This window comes from Nannobrachium achirus (genome assembly GCF_963921795.1).
Source record: "Nannobrachium achirus genome assembly, chromosome: 18".
Classification (NCBI taxonomy): Eukaryota; Metazoa; Chordata; class Actinopteri; order Myctophiformes; family Myctophidae; genus Nannobrachium; species Nannobrachium achirus.
In genome coordinates, this window is record NC_137825.1 from 17,380,743 (window position 1) to 17,404,983 (window position 24,241).

The following is a 24,241-nucleotide window of genomic DNA, read 5'->3' on the forward strand; positions in this document are numbered from 1 at the left end:
ATGCCGTAATCAGTATCGAATCTTTTTGCAATGCAAATAATCGATTGTATGGAAACTAAGTATCTGTGCCTTGTATTTAGCAATTTTAAGGGGGAAAATTAAAAAGAGTGGTCTAATTACCTTTCCATTCCATATAGCTCCATTCCATATAGCTACTTTTGGTCTATCGATAGATGTGTGTAATCTCTGTGTTCATCTCAAGGTGGGTTTGTCCACGTGTTGATGATAATGTCCATGTATTTGCTAGATAATCACAGCGTTTACTTACATAATAGATTTTTTACAAGTTTTACACAGATTTCATTTCTTTGCTAAATAGTTACTACAGATTTTAAATCATTGAATCAAATTGTATCGTATCGCCATGAATGATCCAATATCATCCATGTATTGTATCGTTAACCATGTATCGTGATGCGTATCGTATCGCTGTTAAAATGTATTGTTACACCTCTAAGTATTTTGTCTTTCATCATTGTTGGGTGTACCCTTAAGAAACAACAATAAGTACCAACGTAACACCTCAAACCTCACAAGCTTCAAACTGGGAAAAAGACAGAAATACGAGGACACCCAATGAAGAGTGGTGTGTACGTACCAGGTCGTGGTCGTTGACGACCATCAACTCAATGTACTTGGTTTCTGACTGAACGGTGCGCTGGCCTCGCCGCACCTGTAGAGGGCAACACACGCACACACACACATACACACACGTGCGTATGCACGCGCATGCACGCACAGTTGAAGCAACTCTCGAAGCACAATTCACACCGGGGGAGAGAAAAAAAAAACAGGCACTCACGCTTACACACACTTAGCCCCTTTTCGACTGCAGCTTTAGCACCACACCACACTACACCACACCACACTGCACCACATAAAAATATCTACATTTTCCATTACACAAAAGTACCCCTATCGTTAAGAAACAAATTGACCCTTTTAACTGTGATTATAATACAATATAACTTTGTATTACAACTATCCTGAACTATGATACACTATAATGGATTATAACTGTGATTATAACACACTATAAAGTATTAATGTATTACTATGATAATTATAATACACTATAATAGATAATAATAGTGGTTATAACACAATATAATCTATTATTGTGTATTACAACTATATCCTGCTGGTCTAAATGAAAAGTCAGTGAGTGATCAGTCATTATAAGTGTTTGGCCCTGTTTGGCCTAGCTTGCCCTACAAAGGCAGAGTGCAGTAACTACGTTTTCGAATTTCACCAAAAAATGGGTTTAAAAGTGTTACAGCTTATCAGCCAAATGAGATAAAGATATAAAAGTGATATTACACTGATTGTACATCTGTTCTTGAGGTAATTGTTCATCTCCCAATATCATGAAGGCTAATTTGACCGTTGGGCGACACAAAAAAGTCGGTGTGTCCCAAAACGTAGTTACTGCACTCTGCCTTTGTAGGGCACTCTAGATTGAATACTTTTTAGTACCACGTTTAGTACCACTTTCACACCACTCTACCCAGGTCCTTGTAGTGGAAAACCTGGCACAAGTGGGCGGTGTGGTGTGGAGTGGTGTGGTGTTGGGCCAGTGGAAAAGGGGCTTTACTCATACACGTGTGTGAGCGCATCTCGCTTCCCTTACACACTCTTCAGGATGCCGTGTCCTTGACAGGGCAACACAACTCTCAGTCGCTCAGCGTGATAGTGCAGCGTGTGTGAAAACCTAGATTCTCTACATCAGATCTGATTACCCCAGGTGCTTTCTTGGGGGGGGGGGGGCGTCCATATCTGAGAACTTTAGACAAAAATAGCCGATCTACAAGCTCACGATGCCTCGCAGCTGTTGTGAGCTTGTAGACGGCTATTTTCAGTGAAGACGCTTGGTGTAGAGGGGAAAAAGAGCAGACTAAGTACAGAGTGAAATGTCAAGTCAAGTATTGACGGTTCAAGTGGTTAAATGTGTATCTGTAAACACAAATTGACATGAAACCAAATTACACTGATGATCGTTGCTGTCAAACAATGAAACTAGGTATATGGAATCTATGAAAAAGTTGTGGGGGTCCCTGCTTCATCTCTTTTTCAACTAATGGGTCCTGAAAACGTTGAAGACTGACCCCTGACGTACAGTATGTGTGTGTGAAAGGGCTCCATAAAGTACTGGGATTGCGTCTGATTTTGTTTATTATCGTCGTTGTGATACAAAATGGTGACATTATCACACAGTCTACTCTCAGGCTGCAAACGGAATGATTCCATCAGATTAACAAACTCGAACAGAAGAAACTGAGAAAAGGGAAAGTGCTGAGAAGATAAAACTGTGAGAGCCGCAGGAGACCTGGCAGCTGGGATTGGGTGTGACTGCTGTGACAATATTTGAGAAACACAAGTGATTACAGCCAGAGATTATATTAGCCATTTTTAACCACTGTAAACATATTTTGGGCATAAGCATTACAGCCTAAATTGTTGGTATCCCTGCAAGCCAAAAGACGTCATGATGACGTTATGATAACGTCTTCCGGTGACTCCGGTGACGTTCAGAACTAGGCCAGATCACAGCCCATATGGGGATGATCTTGATATCATTACCAGGACGTCATTATGGACTATAGGATTATTGTTATTGTTTGTAATGTTAGTTGAAATAAATGCATGTAAGGTTATATTCTGGGACATATCTGACTAGTTATGATATTTATCTGGCCTCGATCGGACCCTCTCTGATTAATCCGGGACGTCCGTTTTCGTGGGCATGATTTATGTTATATAATAATATTCTGACTAGTCATGGTTTGACTTGATCTGGCCCCAATCGAGACGTCACTGATTGGTCCAGGTCCGGAACGTGCTTGCTGGGATATTATAAGCGACGTGTTGTGTGCTTGTGTTGTAGACTATTTTTCCACATTTCTATTTTTGGAAAAACCATCATTAAAACTTTTCAAATCGATTTTTCACTTTTGACAAAATAACAGTAAATTAAAAAAAAATAATACATCTGTAAACCGTCCAAAATGGGGATCGGCATCAGACCCAAATATCTGTCATCAGTTCCGGAAGCGGTTCCAGACGAACGTGATGGAACCGATTCCGGGGTTTCCTCAGTGTGGGATCCGAGTGTGTTGTGAGTGGCGGGGTGACCTGTCTTTTTGAGCGCCTCAGGCCCTCTGGAGAGACCGCTGTGTCAGGTTGGGACCAGTCGTCTTCCAGCGGCGTCTCCCCGTCCTGCGAGTCCTCCTCGTCGTGCCCTTCATCGTGGCCGTCTGCCTCGTCTTCACGTCTCGTCCAGTTCCCCTGCTCACAACCTGACAGCCGTGCACACCGAAAGCAGAAATTTAAGAGGGAGAAAGAGATGAGGGTGTGTGTGTGTATGTAGTATGTATGTTCTGCCTCATAGGCATTTTGTAACTGGGTGTTTTCCTACTGTCTGACTGCACTGGCAGTAGGGATGGGTATCGGTATCGTATACTTTTTATTTAAGTTTAACTTCAACATGGAAAGAGTGGTGACTCGCTGCTGCGGTAGAGCAGAGGTGATGATGATCACACAGTGTGGCGGAGCGGAGAGTATAGACGTTGGATAATCATCATAACAATAAACATTATACGCTATTGTCAGCTATTTTCCACAGTAACGAGTGTAGCCTACTAAAGCAGTCAATAAACTCTCAATAGCTTAACTGTTACAGATGCGACCGGCCAGGGGTGCGTTCCAGAGTATCGAAACGAGGTATCGTTCGTTTTTACGCGAACCGATACCCGATAGTATCGACGTCATGCGATCGATACCATTAAAAGTATCACAGACGATACCCATCCCTAACTGGCCAGTTAGCGCATGCGCAAGTAGTTTTGTTTTGGGTTAAGTTAACTGATTCCTGTTTGGTATTTCCGGCCAAAGTGTAGTCCGTTTTGACTACAAAATGACGTAGGATGTCATCCGGTCCCAACCGGATCAAACAACCCGTTTAGTAAACGAATACCAGGCTTTCCCCCCAGAAAGCCTGGTGACGCGAGGTTACACTGGCAGTATTTATGTCCTTTGTACTTCTGTTTGTGTGGACATAAATCAATATTTCAAATGAGTGTGTGTGTGTGTGTGTGTGTGTGTGTGTGTGTGTGTGTGTGTGTGTGTGTGTGTGTGTTTGTGTGTGCGTGCGTGCGTGCGTGCGTGCGTGCGTGTGTGTAAGAGCAATGCCACGCAGAAAGCTTAGTCAATGTCAAAGTGATAAAAGCTGATAAAGAGTTTAGAGATAGGGTAGGTAGACGACAGACGGCCAGACAAACGGACGGCCAGATGGACGGCCAGACAGCTTGTTTGGAGGTTAAACAGGAGGTACCTGGACAGTCTGTCAGGTCAATATCAGGCATACGATACACCATATGGTCCCTCTCCTCCTGCAGACAGAGAGAGAGAGAGAGAGAGAGAGAGAGGGAGAGAGGATGCCAAACAAAAAGACAGACAAAACAATTGGCAATTAAACCGACTCCCACATAGTGGTGTCTCTCCTCTGTGAGTGGAAAGGCACCGGGCCCAGCCCGCCAGGGCGGGGTGGGGTGGTGGCACCGGCTGCTGTTTGTTTGTTTGTCTGTCTTGACTGACTTCAAAAGTGTACTTGTGTGAAAACAAGGCTGATGTCGGGCCGGGCCTCAATGGGATTGCAAAGTGCTCCGATTCATAATTCAGCAGCAGCCAGGCTGGGCCTGTCATAAAGGCAAGACACACTCCCGGAACACCGTGACACGCTCGGCAAGGCGGATAAATACTTTATGAAAATGACCTGTCTGAAGTGAGCTAGTGAGAGGAGGAGGAGAGAGAGAGAGAGAGAGAGAGAGAGAGAGAGAGAGAGAGAGAGAGAGAGAGAGAGAGAGAGAGAGAGAGAGAGAGAGAGAGAGAGAGAGAGAGAACTCTAGATGGAATTGTGAGATTATTGATCCATCTCTCTCTCCGGTCTATGTAACTGAGCTACGTCTCGATGGAGTGGATGATCCTTAATGGAAAAAGTAGGCTCAGCCTCCCCCCCCCCTCTGCTTTCTAGCTCTCTCTGCCCTGTACAGTAAAAGTCTGTACTCACTACTCAGTGTTCATTTCAGTCAGAAGAGTGTCTTTTTTTTTTCTTCTGCAATGGTACTTTCTTCTCAATTCATGTCAAGGGGCTTCAACAGGGGGTCCGGAGCCCCTTACGACAGGGGGTCCTCCAAATCTTTGCGTGATAGAAACTTTTTTCTCCTTTTTTATATTAACCACTTTAATCCTAGCGTCCATATCTGATAACGCGCTGCGAGGCGTTGTGAGCTTGTAGATCGGCTATTTTCGGCAAAGACGTTTGGTGTAGAGGGGAAAAAAGCAGACTAAGTACAGAGTGAGGTATTGACGGTTCATGTGGTTAAATGTGTATCTGAAAACAGAAATTGACATGAAACCAAATTATAGTGATGATCGTTGCTGTCAAACAATGAAACTATGTGGAATCTATAAAAAAGTTGTGGGGGTCCCTGCTTCATCTCTCTCTCCCCTCTCCCCTCTCTCTCCACCTTCACTCCTTTTCTATTTTGTCTGCTATAAAACTAATCTCCACAACACATTCTCTGTGAGAAATTATCTGGACAGTTTAATTGCTGGATGGATATCTGGGACACCATTTACCATTTTTCTTTTTTAATAAAATATTATCTCTGGTTGAACGAGAGTTAAGGCCAATCGAGGCCATGCATGCTTTGTGTTCAACTTGAAATCCATTAAATATGTGCCTCTGAACATCTGATACTGTAAATGTCAGTGCAGTTTGTGAATTCCTAGTTTTATGGGCAACTTTACCAATTTATATGTTAATCACCTGGGCCAAAACAAGGATTTCTAATAAGGAGCTCAGCAACAACCAACACCTACACAGATGATAGTGCTGTCAAACAAGTCTACGCTGTAGCACAATTTCATACAATGTGTAGTGGGGGTCCCTGCCTTATCCCTCTCTCAACTAAGGGGTCTTTGGCCTGAAAACATTGAAGACCTTTGCATAATTTAGAACATATCCATGTGTGCTGTGGTCCTTATATAACCTTTATTTAACCAACAAAAACATTGAGACCCAAGTCTCTGTGGAAGAGTGCAACGCACACAGACGTTCAGGCTATCTCCCCCAGATCCCCTCCCAACATCCCACCCCCAAACACAGCCATTGCACAAACACTGTTCGGGGGTCTGCCATTAGAACAGTCACACCAGGGACCACGAGTGGTCCCCAGGGGCACCCGGGGCCCACAGGGGCACCCGGGGCCCACAGGCGCACCGTTAATCCAATCTGCATTGCACCAAACTTGGCACAAACACTGTTGAGGGCTCTGCCTTGAAGATAGTTACACCAGGGGTCACTTGTGGCAGCAGTGTTGAACACTTCAAAGGGCCATACCCATAACTCTGTGACCATTGCCATAACTATACTACTGCAGGGGTCTTCAACAGGGGGTCCGCGACCCCTAGGGGGTCCGCGGAGGTACTGCAGGGGGTCCACGAAATTATTGCTTAAAAAAAAAAAAAAAAAAAAAAAATCAAAAATCTTTTTTTCTTTTTTTTCATTTTTCACATTTATGTTAAAAAATAAATCATGATTCTATCCATTTTGAATAGCTTGAATACATGATTACTATGCAATTGACAGATTGATTATTTACATTGGTTCTCAGTTAATAAGTTGTATGTTTAGAAATGGTAGTGGTACGGCCCACCCTGCTCGCTGTAAATTGTACATGTTTAAAATAAATATGTCGTTGCCCCGACCCCCCCCCCCCCCCCCCCCCCCCCCCACGAGGTGGTAGGGGGTCCCTGCTCTATCTCCCCATCAGTTTGGGGGTCCCCGGCCTGAAAACGTTGAAGACCCCTGTACTACTGTATAATGTGTATATACTCTTTTTTTCCATCTACACCAAACCCCTTTTATTTTGTACAGAAAATAGCCAATCTACAACGCCTCACAGTGCGAGGCGTTGTGTGCTTGGAGATCTGCTATTTTCGGCTAATGTTACCCTCAAAATAGGGATTCTATGGTTCAAGTGGTTAATATCACACACATATTTGGAGGCCCTCCCTGTAGTAACACCAACTGGTTCCAGTCCCAGGGGGCCTCTGTTGAAGAGAGCTACCCGGCCGTCCATTAGAATGGAGAATCTTTGGAGCAATGTATCTGAACTGTTTCCATCCCTTTTACTGGCATAATGTTAACCCATTTAGAACGGGTACACATTATTGTGTATTATTATTTTATGCTTTAACTATTGAAAAACAGCAGATCTACAAGCTCACAGCGCGGCACCGAGTGCCGCGCTGCAAGCTTGTAGATCTGCTATTTTTTGAAAAATTGTGAAAATTAGAATTTTGACCCAATTCTATAATTGTCTTTTGAATCCTTCTAAGGTTTTTTTGAAAAACCTATGTTTCTATGTCAGCAATCTGGCTTGCCATCATCAAAGAAAAGGTCCTTTTCACTTAACTGGAGCTCAGTTAGTCTGTTCTTGAGAGACTACTATGTCAGTGGTTCTCAAACGTTTTCATGTCAAGGACCCCCAAACTGATATTTATTTGGCCATGGACCCCATCTCAAAATATCTAGTTCCAGGGACCCCCCGCCCCTAGAAGCAAAATTTGAGTTACAAACGTTCGCTTTGAAAATACATATTCAAAGATTTGCACAAATTTTCGCTTTTTCAAAAATAGCAGATCTACAAGCTTGCAGCGTGGCGCTCGGTGCCGCGCTGTGAGCTTGTATATCTGCTATTTTTCACTTCTTAAAGCATTCAATAATTCTAGGCCTGAATGGGTTGTTAATGTTATTCTCATCGACATGTGCCCTTCCCCATGAGCTCTAATATGATGCATCACAACTCTCATATTAACAACACTTTGATGAGGGCGTGCTTCATAAGGACTGTGTATCAACTCAATTCTTTCCATAGAGCAGCTCACAGATAGGGTGACGCTGTCTGCAGTGCTGGGAAGACCGAAAGAGATGTTGAGAGAGAGAGAGGGGGAGAGAGAGAGAGAGAGAGAGAGAGAGAGAGAGAGAGAGAGAGAGAGAGAGAGAGAGAGACTACGAGAGGAAAGGAGAGACAGACAGACGGAGATAGAGAGGGAGGGTGTGGAAGAAAGAAAGAGGGACAGTAAAAGACTAAAATATCTCCTCATCATTTCAGGGATCTGCTCAATGTTCTGTTCAACTCTTTTCTCTGACTACGAAACCTTTGGTTTGGTTTGGTTTGCCGGTCTCTCCTCACATTTGGGACCTTGCCGTCCACTCCTATTACCGTATATTCATATTATGTCCTGATACTTTGTTACATTCCATTGTGTTTTTCATTAAATTTCTCTGATTCTGATTATTATGTCGAATGGTTATCGCGAAAAATATAGTAGTGAAAGATAATATCAGTAATAACTTTTGTTAACCCATTTAGGCCTAGCATTATTGAATGCTTTAACCAGTGAAAAATAGCAGATATACAAGCTCACAGCGCGGCACCGAGTGCCGCCCTGCGAGCTTGTAGATCTGCTATTTTTGAAAAAGTTGTGAAAATGTGTGTAAATCTTTGAATATATGTATTTTCAAAGCGAACGTTTGTAACTCGAATTTTGCTTCTGGGTGGTCCCTGGAACGAAATATTTTGAGATGGGGGTCCGTGGCCAAATAAATATAATTTTGGGGGTCCTTCACATGAAAAGGTTTGAGAACCACTGACACAGTAGTCTCTCAAGAACAGACTAACTGAGCTCCAGTTAAGTGAAAAGGACCTTTTCTTTGACGATGGCCAGCCAGATTGCTGACATAGAAACATAGGTTTTTTCAAAAAACCTTAGAAGGATTCAAAAGACACTTATAGAATCGGGTCATTTTTCAAAAATAGCAGATCTACAAGCTCGCAGCGCGGCACTCGGTGCCGCGCTGTGAGCTTGTATATCTACTATTTTTCATTAGTTAAAGCATAAAATAAAGATGCACAATAATGTGTACCCGTTCTGGTGAAAAAGTTACACAGCATGACATTTCATCTCACTCACCGTGGCCCAGCACCTTATAGGCAACACTGGAGTGCACTTCCTCTTTGTTCATGACAGCAATCACTTTCATTAGTTGAGTCATGTTTCATCAGGCCACCACCATGAAATGAGCTCTTATCTCTTTCACGTGGTCTCTTTATAGACGCTTTGAGAGAGCTTGGAAGCAGATGCACGGTTTGGCACCAATCCATTCAGCATTGTGTCGAATTGGTCTGGTTCAAGGTTGCCATATTATTGCGTTATGAATCACATTTGTATGTGGCAATAGAATTTCTGTACACAATAACATATTCAAGCGATAAATGCTAATGCATAAATCCACAACTTTAAAAAAAAGTAAATGTAACATTATTTTGACCAATCTGTATGGTAGACTATGTAGTGCCAGCATCTTTTCCAATTTGGGTGGGTATATGTGCCAGCCTTTTTTGACCATTTTGCCACAACTCTGCAGAGCCACAGCGAATCCAAAAATAGTAAGATATGAGCAAATTTCATTCTGAATGAAGATTAGAATGCCTACTTTCACCTGCAAGATTATGCAATAAAAGGCAAAACCCGGTGATTTTCGGGATAGGCACCACAGACATGAAAATAACCACCCGGAAATCTTTGGGATAGGCAATAGATGATACAAAATAACTAACATAACTATGGTTGTTGTAGTTGGTCTACATGCTTTTATATTAAGACATATATATATACTGTGTTTGGGTAGGACAAAAGTTGACAAGTGGTTTTGCATGAAGCGCAAAAGCGCTATCCTCTACCCAAGCGTGCTGTTTGTATTAGTTCAACAGTAGAAGGGACCCAGGTTCGGATCCCGGGTAGGGATTCGAACCCAAAGCCCTACCCTTGTTTTACGGTACATACTGTAAAAACTTGATTTGGAGGCTAGCGATCCTGCAAAACACTGCAATACCTTGTATAGGAGGCCATAGGAAAAGCCATTTCTCTCTGATGAAACCAACACAGTCTACCACTCACCTCCTCGTTGTCATAGAGGAGAGGCTCGATCCCATAGGAGAAATTCCCGTCTGAGAACATCCCCCTGCACACAACACACAAACCACAGGGGGAAAGGAGTCAAAGGACACAAAGGGTAGGGAGTTAACCTCTTAAGCCATACATGGGCAACTGGCGGCCCGGGGGCCACATGCGACCCCCACCTTCACTTAATGCGGCCCGCAGGTTGATATTGGAGTACACCGGTATATTATTGATTTCAGCTGTTACAATTCCAAACATGAAAAATGACCCGCTTTAATTACTTCAGTCTATAATATGCATTGGCCAAGGACTGATATTAGTAGCTAAATGACTAGTGTTAAAATGTTATTGTATTTTTTATGTCCAATGTATTTGTATTTAAGTTCATAAAGTTAACATAAGAAGATTATACAGTAAATGCATTTGAAATTAAAAAAGGATTCCAATTCAAAAATAGCAAAATGTGCAGATCTACAAGCTCAAAACGCGACAAACGGCGATGCGTTTTGAGCTTGAAGATTGACTATGTTTGCTATGTGGTTTTGGTTGGCTTGGTTTTGTGTTGTTTTTTGTGTTGAACAGACTTGTGAAGACAAATTTCCCCTCGGGGACAATAAAGATTATTATTATTATGTGCATTGTGGCCCTCTGGAGTGAGTGTGAAAACGTAGTGGCCCTCTCCATCAGCAAAGTTGCCCACCCCTGTCTTAAGCCCTACAGAGGGGAAAAGGGAGGGGACCAGTAGAGACCCCTATAGGGCAGTCGTTCTCAACCTTTTATAGATCAGGGAAATCTGGAAAGCATTCACAGCCCACCCATCTGACCACTTAAAGGGATATTTCACTTTAAAAAAAACTTTTGGTAATTTTATCATCTAATCAGGCTTTTATGAACACCCTGAACTGTTTTTAATTAGCTTGATTGAATATTTAGATATTTGATGTAAATGTTACCAGGCCCTCCAGGCCAAGGGCCTCTCCCCACACACACCCATTGTAACTTCAAACTTCATTTTAACCATGATAGATTCATTAAAAACACCCATTATTTTTTTCTGGTGACTCATACTACCCTCCTAATACGTGAGCAGGCCGTGTCTTTTCGATAATTTTTTTGTATTTCATTTTTTCCATTTTCCCAAATAATTATTAAAAATAAATCGAAAAAACACGGCCTGCTCACGTATTAGGAAGGTAAAATGAGTCACTAGATAAAATAATGGGTGTTTTTAATGAATCTATCATGGTTAAAATGAAGTTTGAAGTTACAATGGGTTTGTATGTGGAGAGAGGCCCTACCACTGCTCCCTGTTGAAAGTGGAATATCCCTTTAACACGTGGTTAAAGGGATAGTTCACCCCCCCAAATAATCTATCAATTACTCACCCCATGGAGACTTGAATTCATGGATATGTTTTAGTTTTTATCGCATTGCTAAGCCAATTATTTGAGGAGACTCTTTGTGTCTCCATAGGGCAGGGGTTTTCAAAGTGGGTGACGGGGCACCCTGGGGTGCCGTGACAGCAGTCCAGGGGTGCCGCGAGATAATTTGATAATATTTGGAATTTATTTGGACACTTGAAAAAATATTAGTATAATTTTAAACTTGAAGTACAAAGTTATTTTCAGTCAGTTCTAACCAAAATGGCTAGTATCTCAACGTTTTCCTCGAAACATAATCACTAAAATATCGTCACTCGGGCAGAAACCTCGTATCTCCAAGTTTCAAATGTGTACGTCTTTTGCCCTGCTTCATCATACAAGACCGTCGCACAAAACTAGTGAAAACAGCCGATCTACAAGCACACAACGCCTCGCCATGCGAGTCGTTGTGTGCTTGTAGATCTGCTGTTTTCACTAGTTTAGTACATTTTATAGATGATAAATACAAAACGAACGGTTTTGGACATACAAGGTTTCCACCCGACAACGACGATATGCTATAAATATAAGGTGCTGGGAGTGAAAATTATAATGTAGGGGTGCCTCGGATTAAAATATTTATGGGGTGCCCTGAGACAAAAAAGTTTGGGAACCCCTGTCATAGGGAACCAGTGCTGGTCATCAAATGATTGGCTTAGGAATGCGACAAAAACTTAAAAAATATCCATGGGGTGAGTAATCAATAGAATTATTATTATTATTATTCTTTTTGTGAACTATCCCTTTAAGTGGTCAGATGGATGGGCCACATGCTTTGTCAGAGCATGCTTATTTTAATGATAAATCAATCAATTGAGTTCCAGATTGGATCAATGTAACTCACGTAGTATATTTTAAGTTCTTATCTATCGCTATCACAATGAAATCTCCAGTGGGCCCCGGCCCAGAGGTTGAGCATCGCTGCCCCAGGGGACACCTAATAGGGTTTAAGTGGATGGTGGTCTGGCATGTTAAGCCCATTGATTCAAAGTAAACTTGACATTACTGACAATCATTTTCCATAAGCATAATGTGGTCTGTTTAGATTTTCCAGGAAGTCAATGGACTCCATTAATTCCAGTCTGCTTCTTCTTCTTCTGTCGGTCAACTCCAGCCACTTGTCGCACAGAAATGCCCTACTTCATCATCGTGTCGCACAAAAGTAGTAAAAATAGCCGATCTACAAGCTCACAACGCCTTGAGATGCGAGGCATTGTGAGCTTGTAGATCGGAGATTATCACTTTTTTTAAAGGACAACTTTGTTTTTTTTACAACAGGTGTTCACATTTTACAGTGTAATTAAAGAAAATAAAAGATGAGTGTTAAAATGTTTTCATTTACTCCTTTCTATCGGGCTTTTGCCTTTATTGATAGGACAGTATAGACTGACAGGAAATGGGGAGAGAGATGGGGAATGACATGCGGCAAAGGTCGTCCGGGTCGGGAATCGAACCGGCGACGCCGCGGCAACCATGCCTATGTGGCGGTGCCCATGTGGTATGCGCCTTGACCAGTAGGCCACCGGACGCCCCCTGCTTTAGATATTTGAATGATTTTGATTTCAGTGGCTGAGGGCATGCGTACAAGTGGCTAAATATGTATTTTTATACACAATAAGCCCATTCCCAAGATACACAGCAATCTTTCATGGGCAGCTTTTATGGGGGCTAGTATTGTTACTGTAAATAGTAATAAAGAAATTGCCGGCTTATTGTGTCTAAAAAGACATATTTAGCCACTTGCACGCATGCCCCCACCCACTGAAATCTAGATCGCTACACGTGCTAAAACGATAGAAAGCAGTAAATGAAAACATTTTAACACTCACCTTTTCTTTTCTCTAATCACAATCTAAAATATGAACCCTTGTTGTAAAAAAAACAAAGTTATCCTTTAAACCTCCTTGTAGCTTGTAGATCGGCTATTTTCACAATTGATATACGATAGCTCCATCTTCAGCATCCTTCTCCCAACACAGTACACCCTTAATCCCTCCTCCACACGGTCCCCAGTACGGTACATAAAATCAACTTGCAAATAGCCTGATATACTGATACCGTAAATCCAACACGTAATATTTCACTGTGACATTATTATTTTGTTTGACAGTTATGATGTTGTTGCATTTTAAAGCGCAAATTGATTTGCAGAGTCTATCCATACATTTCCCCCGGGGAAAAGCCAGATTTACGATAATTAAAAACGTCTGTGACTTCCTAAAAACGGAATAATGTTTGACCAGCCTCATGGAATATATATGTAGGCAAATTTGTAAACATACATGTACGTAAAATATAAAAATATAAAGCCATAAACAGTGAAATTTGTCTGTGTTTATGTATGATATGGATTGATACCGGCGTGGTCCTTTAACCACATGAAACCCTATAGAGAGTATCAGTGGTGGCCATTTTGTTTGTCGTTTTATAGTCGTGATTCACGGGAGCCAGGAATCCCAGGATGGCTTGGTTTTCAAGGCTTAAAATAACGAATATAAATATTTCCGGAAATCTTGAAGGGAAAAATGTATGGGCTTTCTATCTGTGGAACCAGGGCCAGTAAACAAAATGGTGCTCAATAGAATAATCGGTAAGGAAATAATCTATAGTAGCAGCAGTCCTAGTAGAGTTTAGAGCCAAGTAAGGACATGGCGTCAAGTCCCCACACGTTGTGTTGCAGAGGCTAAGGTGTCCTGTAAGTAACGCAATACAACTCCAATAGCTTTGTCATGAAAAGAATATGAGATTAAACAAAGCACAGATCAATAACTGAAGAGTGATCTCTGACAATGGCTGCGTCCGTGTGCACGTGTGTGTGTGTGTGTGTGTGTGTGTGTGTGTGTGTGTGTGTGTGTGTGTGTGTGTGTGTTGTCGAGGAGACGGGGTATTCGTGGTGTGCAGGGGTGTCGCACCAAATTCTGGGACCTGGGTACAAGGATTCACTGCATAATGTTGTGCTTTAACTATTGAAAAATAGCAGATATACAAGATCACAGTGCGGCACTTTTGTAAAATCTTGAAAATGTGTGCAAGTCAAATCTGAATATTTCAAATCCTTCTAAGGTTTTTAGAAAAACCTATGTTTCTATGTCAGTGGTGCTCAAACTCTTTCATGTGAAGGACCCCCAAAAGTATATGTATTTGGCCACGGACCCTCATCTCAAAATATTTAGTTCCAGGGACCCCTTCCAGGGAAAATTTAAGTTACAAATGTTCGCTTTAAAAAATACATATATTCAAAGATTTGCACACATTTTCACGACTTTTCAAAAATAGCAGATCTACAAGCTCGGCACAGAGTGCCGCTCTGTGAGCTTGTATATCAGTTATTCTTCAATAGCTAAAGCATAAAATAATTAAAGGCCCCTCCACCTTGGGCCCTAGTAACTCAGTCCCACTCCCCCCCCCCTCCTTGTGACGCCCCTGGTGGTGTGGATCTGACCCACATCCCGTCCCCCCATGAGTATAACTCTGTTTGGGGGGTGTCACATTGTTCCCCCGACTTACGATTGGACGAGGGAAATAGCCTTGTACGGAGCTATTTCCATATTCTATTGGGCTCTCTCCTTTTAGTTCCACTTGGTGACCAGACTGCAACGAGGTTGAGGGGAGCTAAGTGGAATTTTGCCGTAGGCTAGAATGATAATCTAGTTGAATAAACAGAGAATTCTGTCAGCTCCTTGGATTACACATTGCTTGGTCTCATCATCTTAGATAGCCCATTCTACTACTTTTTCTAGTCACATGTTCAAATACTGGATTCTGATTGGTTTAAAACAGTGGTAAATAGGCCAACAACCTTGAGTTTGCTCATGGACCCCGCCCACTGAAACAATTAATGATTGTAACTAAAGATTCTTGCAAGTTACAACTGTGTTTTCTTTCATTTATATGGGAAAAAGTGGTAGAAAAGTAATTTACCATTCAAGGTCGTGGGTTGCCTGCGGCTCGTGGCACAACCCTGGAACAGTGGTAAATCAGCCAACAACCCTCTCCCTCTCATGGTAAATGGCTTACTTTTGCAAGGCAATGATGGACATCTTCCCGATTTAACATTCAACCATGAATTCTAGGCAAGCCTGACTCTTGGTTGAATAATTGTCTGGGGATACTTTGTCTACCTTAGATAGATGAATTGGAGATTAAAGCTTGGGGGTATGTTGTCTGTTTTACCAGAAATGTTACCTTTTCCTTTTTTTCTATATTTTATACTATTGTTATAACCTAAGAAGTCATAAGCGTTGAATTGTATTATTCGACCTATCCTATTATGCTTGGGGATGGGTTAAGTCTTTGACGAAACTATCGAACATACCCAGAATACTGTGGCATATCTGGCCCATGCTTCGCAGGTCATTACAGTGCGTGTGTGTGTGTGTGTGTGTGTGTGTGTGTGTGTGTGTGTGTGTGTGTGTGTGTGTGTGTGTGTGTGTGTGTGTGTGTGTGTGTGAACTCACCTCAAGCCATGGCAGGTTGACAAGGCTGCCCAGGAGCGTGGCACCCCACGCACACGCCCATGGTAGTAACAATGCTCACCCCCCTGCAGACACGCACACACACACACACACACACAGTTGGAAAAACGTGCTTGTTATGCAGAATGTCCCACTTCACATTTTCATGTATAAACTTCATGTGTATAAAAAATGTTTTGGAAATCACAGATCTACACAACGCGCTGTGAGCTTGTAGATCGGCCATGGCATTTTCAAATAGCCAAAGTTTAAATAGGGTTGGAGTAGTTAAAATGATGTGTTCTGTAATACAGATCCAAATCTACAAAGTAACTTGTAACTAAAGTTTTCAAATAATTGTAGTGGAGTAAAAGTACAATATTTGCCTGTGAGATGTAGTGGAGTAGAAGTAATCAAGGAAAAACAAACACAAAGGTGTAAATGCCTCGCGGTGCGAGGCGTTGTGTGCTTGTAGATCTGCTGTTTTCACTAGTTTAAATCATTTTAAAAATGATAAATACAAAACAAACGGTTTTGGACATACAAGGTTTCTACCCGACAACGACGAAATATAACTCATGTAATTGGCCCACTGGCTTGTCACTTGTCATGAACTGAAATGGCAAATCTTTGAGTAGCAGCAGCGCTATAGAGCGAGATCTCTCTCTATAGCGCGCAACGAGGGCCTCTCCAACTCTTTTTCCCGGGCTGAATCAGGGGCCCAGCATGCCCTGGGTTAGGTTTAGGAATAAGGTTAGGTTCAGGCATAGCTATACTGAGGTTATGTTTAGGAATACCAGGTGGCGACCATTCTCGAGGTCGCCGGATTTGACCCGGGGCAAGTGTGTTTTGGGGGCGAGTGTTCTTGTGTTCCTTCACGCCACTGGCTGTGTGAGGTGTTCTAACAGCGCTGCAGGCAGACACTTCTATAAGAGGAAGGTTAACTTAACATACGGGTCCCAGAACAACAGCTCTGACTGGTGTGAAACCAGCTGAGAAACAAAACACCAGGCTGGAACGTGTGAGCTGTATATACGTTCTCCGTCGGACGGAAACTTTGTATATCCGAAACCGTATCTTTACAGGAAATGGAAAAAAAAGAACCTGCGTTTCAGTGGATCCGATGTAGTTACTGTACTGGATTATTTAGTCACACAAGTGTTAAATAGCTCACCTCTAGGTTGCTATCCTGACCTGATACCAATGTTATCCAAACAGGAGAGAGAATCCATACGGGAAAAAGGATTGTTTTAATAATAATGATAACAATAACTAGAAAATGTATTCACTAATAAATGTATATAAATTAAACTATAGCCTATAACGTATCTCTTAGCAAAATGCAAGGAATGGTGGCGTCTTGTTCACGAATGAGAGAAAGGGGAAGACAGAAAAGGAGATTAGCCAGAGAATCGGAGCAGCAGGATCGGTTTTGCGGTCGCTAAATCTCACTGTGGTGAAGAAAAAGGAGTTGAGCCGGAAGGCAAAGCTCTCTGTCTACCGAGCAATCTTCGTTTCTACTCTCACCTATGGTCATGAAGTGTGGGTCATGACTGAAAGTATAAGGTTGCGGGTGCAAGCGGCCGAAATGGGTTTCCTCAGATGACAGATGGCTGGTATCTCCCTTAGAGATAGGGTGAGAAGTTGAGTCACCCGAGAGAGACTTGGAGTAGAACCGCTGCTCCTACACTTGGAAAGGAGACAGCTTAGGTGGTTCGGGCATCTAGTACGGATGCCCCCCGAGCACCTTCCTAGGAAGGTCCTCGATGCGTGTCCCACTGGGAGGAGACCCCGTGGCAGACCAAAGACCAGATGGAAGGATTAAATCTCCAAACTGGCTTGGGAACGCCTCGGTATACTCCCTGAGGGAGAGGAGGAATGCTCGAGATAAGGAAATCTGGAAGTCTCAGTTGGAACTGTTACCCCCGTGACCCGATTCCGGATAAGCGGTTGAAGATGGATGGATGGATGGATGGATGAAGGCGGTCGATTTGACATATGGCCCAGGTGCATTGCCAAGAAAACTGTGGTAGGAGTAGCGCAGCAAAAAAAAAAAGTTTATCTAAGAGGGGATGGAAGATGGATAGAATAGTCGGACAAGTACTATAGTCTGATTGCCCTACAGGGGCAACCACACTAATAATAATAATAGCAGACAAAATTGCACTAAAACAATTAAACTGATAAATGGATTCTCAACTGGAATAAATATGCATTTTCCGCTTTCTATTCGACTCGAGCTGGAGAGACTGTTGGACCCGTTACTGGACAAAATATAAAGCTTGAACTTTTTGTTTTAAACAATATTACAGTATACCTTTAATACTATCAGAAGCCAAGAGAGTTCTCTTTTCAAAAAAGGCAATTTATCCAATCAGGGATACCGATTCAGGAGCTGTATCCTTACCTACCCCTCAATCAAATCTGTGTGCAGGCTTTTATTTTCTGGGGTGGGGCTGGGACTGTGGGGGAAACCTATTCCATGCTTCTGATTTACTGGTCATTCATTTTTATAGCCGGTGGGGATATGTTCTATCCCTGCTTCTGATCAGACTGACTTAAATAATGTACTGTAAATATATTTTTTGTGAATGAGGAATGTTTGAAATTTGATAATATCGCAATTTGATTAAATAAAAATGTTATGTTGTCCCACATTAACCCTGGCGTCCCCGTTTTTCGATATTATATTAAGCCTAAATGGTTCTGCCGCCGTGTAGAACAGTTTTTAACTGTTTTTTTTTTTTTTTTTTTTTTTTACTTTAAAAATGAATAATTCCCAGAGAAAAAAACAGTATTTTTCGGCCCGCACTATGCATGGGCGAAAAACAGAGGGGGGCCCATGTGGAGGGGGGGCCCAGGTCTTTGATCTTGACCCTCCTCCCAAAAATCTTTACGACGGCCCTGGGCACCAGGGGTCTCCATATATGTGTAACTGGTCCGATATACATCACTGGCCAAGACATGGCACAACCTCGTCCTTTAGGGCAGTGGTTCTCAAACTGTTTTGGCTGCAGTACCCCCTTATACTGATTTCTGAAGCCATGTACCCCCTTCCCCTGACTACAGCATTTTGCTTAGAAAAATGTATATGAAAAGTCCAGTTCCCATACCAATATGTTCAAAAACAGCATAATGGCAAATAAACATTGCGTTAGTTTCTATTCAACAACAGTTGGAATTTAGTTTAACAATTTACATCTGAGCAGGTTCACACAAAGTCTGTCAATGTTTTATCATTGACCATAATAACACTCACATATCCCCATTTTCTAGTTTCTACTTTCTCACGTACTCCCTGCAGTACTCTTGCGTACCCCTAGGGGTACATGTACCCCCCATTTGAGAAACACTGCTTTAGGGCAAGGTCGCATGTCGCCCTGAGGCGTCTTACTAGTTGTTTCTTACCAATGGAGCGGTGTCTGTGAGAATGCCACCTGAGCGGTTACTTGCAGAGGGGGCACCACTAATGTGTAGGTCAGTTTCACCCCCAGTGCTTATCAGTGTGCTATGCTAGCTTGACTGCAGTAATCAGCTGAAGAGGCAGAGCTGCTGCTCCACGCTGCTGCTGTGGAGGAGGAGGTGTAAAGTGTATGTGACTGAGATTGATAGCACTAATCCCACCTGGATAGGTTCCCTGACAAATGGACGTCTAATGGCATTGCAGGGCAGTGGAACAATCTTTGATTACATATCAGTGTCCGCCTGTTACCAAAGCTTAGACTTATTGGCGATTTTCCACTCCACTCCACTCCACTCCACTCGACTCTACTTGACTTTTTGGGGTTTTTCATTAGGTTAAAGTAGCTGATACCCCTCTGCCCTAGCCTGATTTCAGACTCAGCTGACGCTTGAGTCTGACTTTGTGCCCTGTTTGAGCGATTTCTGGAGGGGAGGGAGTCGAGGGACTTTGACTTTCCCTAAACCAATCACTACAGATCACTTCATCTTCTGATGATGACGTCGCTTGAAAAACAGGCCACAGCGGCGCAGATTGGTTATTCGTTAAAACCCACCTCCACCCCCTGCGCTCATTGGGGAGCCGTCATTTCGGACGGGATAAATCGCTTATTATGAACACAACACCACAACAGAGAAACAGTCCACTCTGAGAGTGGCGGGTCTATGAGCTGGAACCAGGCTACCTCTCCCCCCCAAAGCAATCTCTGGCAATACCCGAAGGTGACGTGAAACACTGTAGACTTTTTTACATTTTGATGATTATTTTTTTACACAACACAAAAAGTAGCATGAAACGAAATCCAGCGGATAGCACTTAAATGTATTACTAAAACCACTCATTTTCGAAAGTGGTCCTCATAATCTAAAAAGTAACAACATAAAACACTTTCTTAAAAGTTCAGCGTCAACATTTCCCCACACAGCCTGCTTGAACTTTTGTCATCTCCGCCAGGCCATTCTTTGAATATTTCAAATCCTTCTAAGGTTTTTTGAAAAACCTATGTTTCTATGTCAGTGGTGCTCAAGTGAAGGACCCACAAAATGATATGTATTTGGCCACAGACCCCCATCTCAAAATATGTTGTTCCAGGGACCCCCCCAGAAGCAAAATTTGAGTTACAAATGTTCGCTTAAAAAATACATATATTCACAAAATGTACACACATTTTCACGACTTTTCAAAAATAGCAGATCCACGAGCTTGCAGCGCAGCACTCGGTGCCGCGCCATGACCTTGTAGATCTGCTATTTTTTAATAACTAAAGTATAAAATAATTAAGGCCCCCTCCACCTTGGGCCCTAGTAACTCCCACTTTCCCCCCCCCACTTGTGACGCCCCTGCCTATAACCTCCTGAAGTTGAATTATTTGTTTCCGATGATCATAACTGACAGGTTCCCATACCAAGAGAGAAAAGTGAGAACACACTCAGGCCATGGCTATACGGAGCTGGATTTTTCATATATCCCAGTTTTTCAGATATCCACATAGAAGAATATCTAGGTCCACACAAGAAAGATATCTAGGTCTAAAATAATCGGAGTCCCCAGACCTCCACTGGGGGACAAGCACACACACAGTAAAGTCTTAAGAGATATCCGGGTAACGTGTCTACACGGATCCAGTGAATCGGATATTTTTCAATGTCTTCACTTATTTATCCGGTTTAAAAAATATCCAGCTTTGCGGCCGAAATATCTAGCTTCATGTGGCTGCAAGCCCCAACAGCACAAAAAAATGTCTAGCTTCATGTGGCTGCAAGCCCCAACAGCACAAAAAAATGTCTAGCTTCAGAAATATCCAGCTCTGTGTAGCCATGGTCAGGAGGATCGGATTTGTTTTTACTAGCATCAATGCTCCTTCGTTTCCTGAGAACATAGAGCCGCTGCCTTGGCTTTTTATAAACGTGGTCGCCGTTGGTCTGAAAGGTGAGTGCATCGTCGATAATTGTTCCCAGATATTTAAAGTCAGTGACCTGCTCCACTTCCTCCCCTCTCACGATGGCAGGCCTGAAGATGGGCTCCGTGCCATCTGCTCTTGTCCTTCCTCCCTCCCAGACACAGCTCTTTGGTCTGACTGACATTAAAGATGCAGTGCCATGATTTATTTCCCCCCTAAAACATGATTATCAGGTATTATGATTATACTAGGACAGGGGTGAGCAACTTTGATGATGGTGAGGGCCACTATATTTCCACCTTCACTCCACAGGGCCACATTGCATATTGCTTCATCCTACTTTGTCATATCTCATTCAAAAGAGGCAAAAATAGCCGATCTACAAGCTCAAAACGCCAGTTGCCCATGTATGTACTAGGAGGAGGATTCTTTTTCCAAAAGAGTGTACAGAAAGAGTTGAAAATTAGGTTTTTATGTGGCCACACCCACCAGTTCATTAAGTATGCCTGGTTGTTTAGGTGGTGACCCAGCTGAAGTTAGCCACACCCACCGTGTTGGGTGAATGGTAAAAGGGGAGGGGATGATTATAAGATGTCATTTAATCACTGTTTTTGGATCGGCACTTTTGAGCCACAAGGTGTCAGCCTCCAGGAAGAAACCCCAAATACAAAGGGAATACATAATTAGTCATAACAAACACACCAGGGGGGTCTAATGAAGTACTGTCAACCTCATAGACACATGAAAACCAGAAAAAGAACAAAACTATGGCAGCACCTCTTTGACTAATTTACTGCCCCAACACGAGAATCCACAGAAATAGCAGTTGGTCCCGAGAATTTAATTTGATTTCATTTATAAAAATTAAACCAAGATCGGACACCGAGCCGCAGTGCCGAAGTGCCCCCAAAACAGTACTTCCTGTCTGGACTGGAAACGGAACCAGATCTGCATTTCTTTGGGGCCGGAACAACCCACCACTTCCTGCCTCCGTTTGCTTCCTATGTAGTCCTGCGTAGCCAGACAACTATTCCACAGTCTCTGAATAATATATAGAGTCTGGAACTACAGCTCTTGGCGAGTAATGGAAGCTGGCATTTCCATTCATGAAATTATATTTGAAAATGTCATTTCTGCTAAGCAGCAAGCTAAATATGCTCAGATTAGGATAAATGTGTGCAATGTTAAAAACGAAACGGAAGTGGGGAGGAGGCTTCACTTCCGCTTTAACCGGTACTCATCATAAGAACTACCGTCTCCCAGACTGTATGACGGGAGCATTTGCTGAGTCAACTACCTGGCCACGTGAGACTACTTCTTATGTAAACACTGTCTGGTAGCTAACGCTGCTGCTAACTCTGGAACGGTAGCTTGGATTATCGCGAACGGCAAGTGGATCGTGCACGATACGATGGACACGCACGCGCCCAAGTTAAAAGGTAAAGAAAATCATGGCGGACAACCCGGAAAGTTGATTTTTTTTATGAAAGCAGTCAATGAGTTATGGCCAAGGAAGCTGCCCTCAAACCAAGCTTCAGCATCATCCTTTACTTGAGCATTGTTTTACACTGCTCTAGCACAGTGGGGTTGGTCGCTATGACGACCAATTACATGGGGATCCTATCCGGAGTGGAAAACTAAGTAAAGCGAGTCGGGTCAAGTGTGTAAATGCAGCGGAAAAGCGTCATAATGTTGCATGTAGCTTTGATTGACACTTTAGCCCTCACTACACTCATCACGTGTCCACACCAGGGCGTCACAAGGGGGGGACTGAGTTACTAGGGTCCAAGGTGGAGGGGCCTTAATTATTTTATACTTTAGGTATTGCACAATTACAAGCTCACAGCGTGGCACCGAGTGCCGCGCTGCGAGCTTGTAGATCTGCTATTTTTTTTTTAAGTCGTGAAAGTGTGTGCAAATCTTTGAATATTATGTATTTTTTAAGCGAACATTTGCAACTAAAATGTTGCTTCTGGGGGGGTCCCTGGAACTAAATATTTTGAGATGGGGGTCTGTGGCCAAATACATATCACTTCACATGAAAAGGTTTGAGCACCACTGTCAAAAATATTCAAAGACTTGCACAAATGTTCAAGACTTTTCAAAGATCTACAAGCTCACAGCTCGGCACTCGTGCCACACTGTGAGCTTGTATACAAAATAATGTGTAATAATGCGTTCCCAGTCTAAATGGGTTAAACTATGAAGAACATTCATGGGGGACCCGCAGTGAATCCTTGTACCCAGGGCCCAGAATTTGGTGCGACATCCCTGGCCCTCACTACACTCGCCACGTGTCCACACACAGCATAGATGACATGGCATGCTATCAATGACGGAAACTGACACCTGCTGCAGCCACTGGCGTAGCTCTGAGGACCACTGCACCATGGCCACTTTCACCAGGGAAAACAAAAGAGAGAGAGACGTGAGTGATGAAGAAGGATAGATGCTGTACTGTGGATTTCATCTGCAATTTCACGACCAAATCTCAATCTCTTTTGAGATGTGTTGACATCCAGTGCATATCTTGTGAACAGTACAGCAATTTGACATAATCACTGTAATAGATACCCATTTCCTCCCACAAGGGAAATTGAGTATTTTCAGCCCAACCCAAACTGTTCTCTGCCCACAAGGAGCACGTGAGCAATTAGGGGTTAAGAGTCTTGCTCAAGGACACATTGCCACCCTGGCCTGGAATCAAACCTGGGACAACCACACACAGGCTCTGGTTCCCCAGGCAACCATTCAGCTATGCCGCCCCAAAAAAAAAAAACTGTAATCCAGACCATTACCAGGCACTGACTAGAACCACGATGCCACAAGGTGCCCGGTTTGACTCTGACTGATGATCAACCTGTGTTACAGTACGTAGCAAGGAAAACTGACTGAATCAAATCATCTTGAAATTGGTTCTTTGGTAACCTGTGCATCAATATATTCCTCTTATATGATAATCTGATAATTAAAGACT

At 42.8% G+C, this 24,241-nt stretch overlaps 1 protein-coding gene across 1 annotated transcript in view; it reads right to left on the minus strand.

Moving 5' to 3' along the window:
* adam11 (ADAM metallopeptidase domain 11) overlaps positions 1-24,241 on the minus strand; it is a gene marked incomplete at both ends in the record, with an annotated part of 69,245 nt that overhangs the window by 21,289 nt on the left and 23,715 nt on the right. The window contains 5 exons of the mRNA XM_080747244.1: positions 599-673; positions 3,133-3,296; positions 4,274-4,388; positions 10,027-10,090; positions 15,908-15,990. Coding sequence (XP_080603370.1) covers positions 599-673; positions 3,133-3,296; positions 4,274-4,388; positions 10,027-10,090; positions 15,908-15,990 — 501 coding nt within the window. The remainder of the gene's footprint in view (positions 1-598; positions 674-3,132; positions 3,297-4,273; positions 4,389-10,026; positions 10,091-15,907; positions 15,991-24,241) is intronic.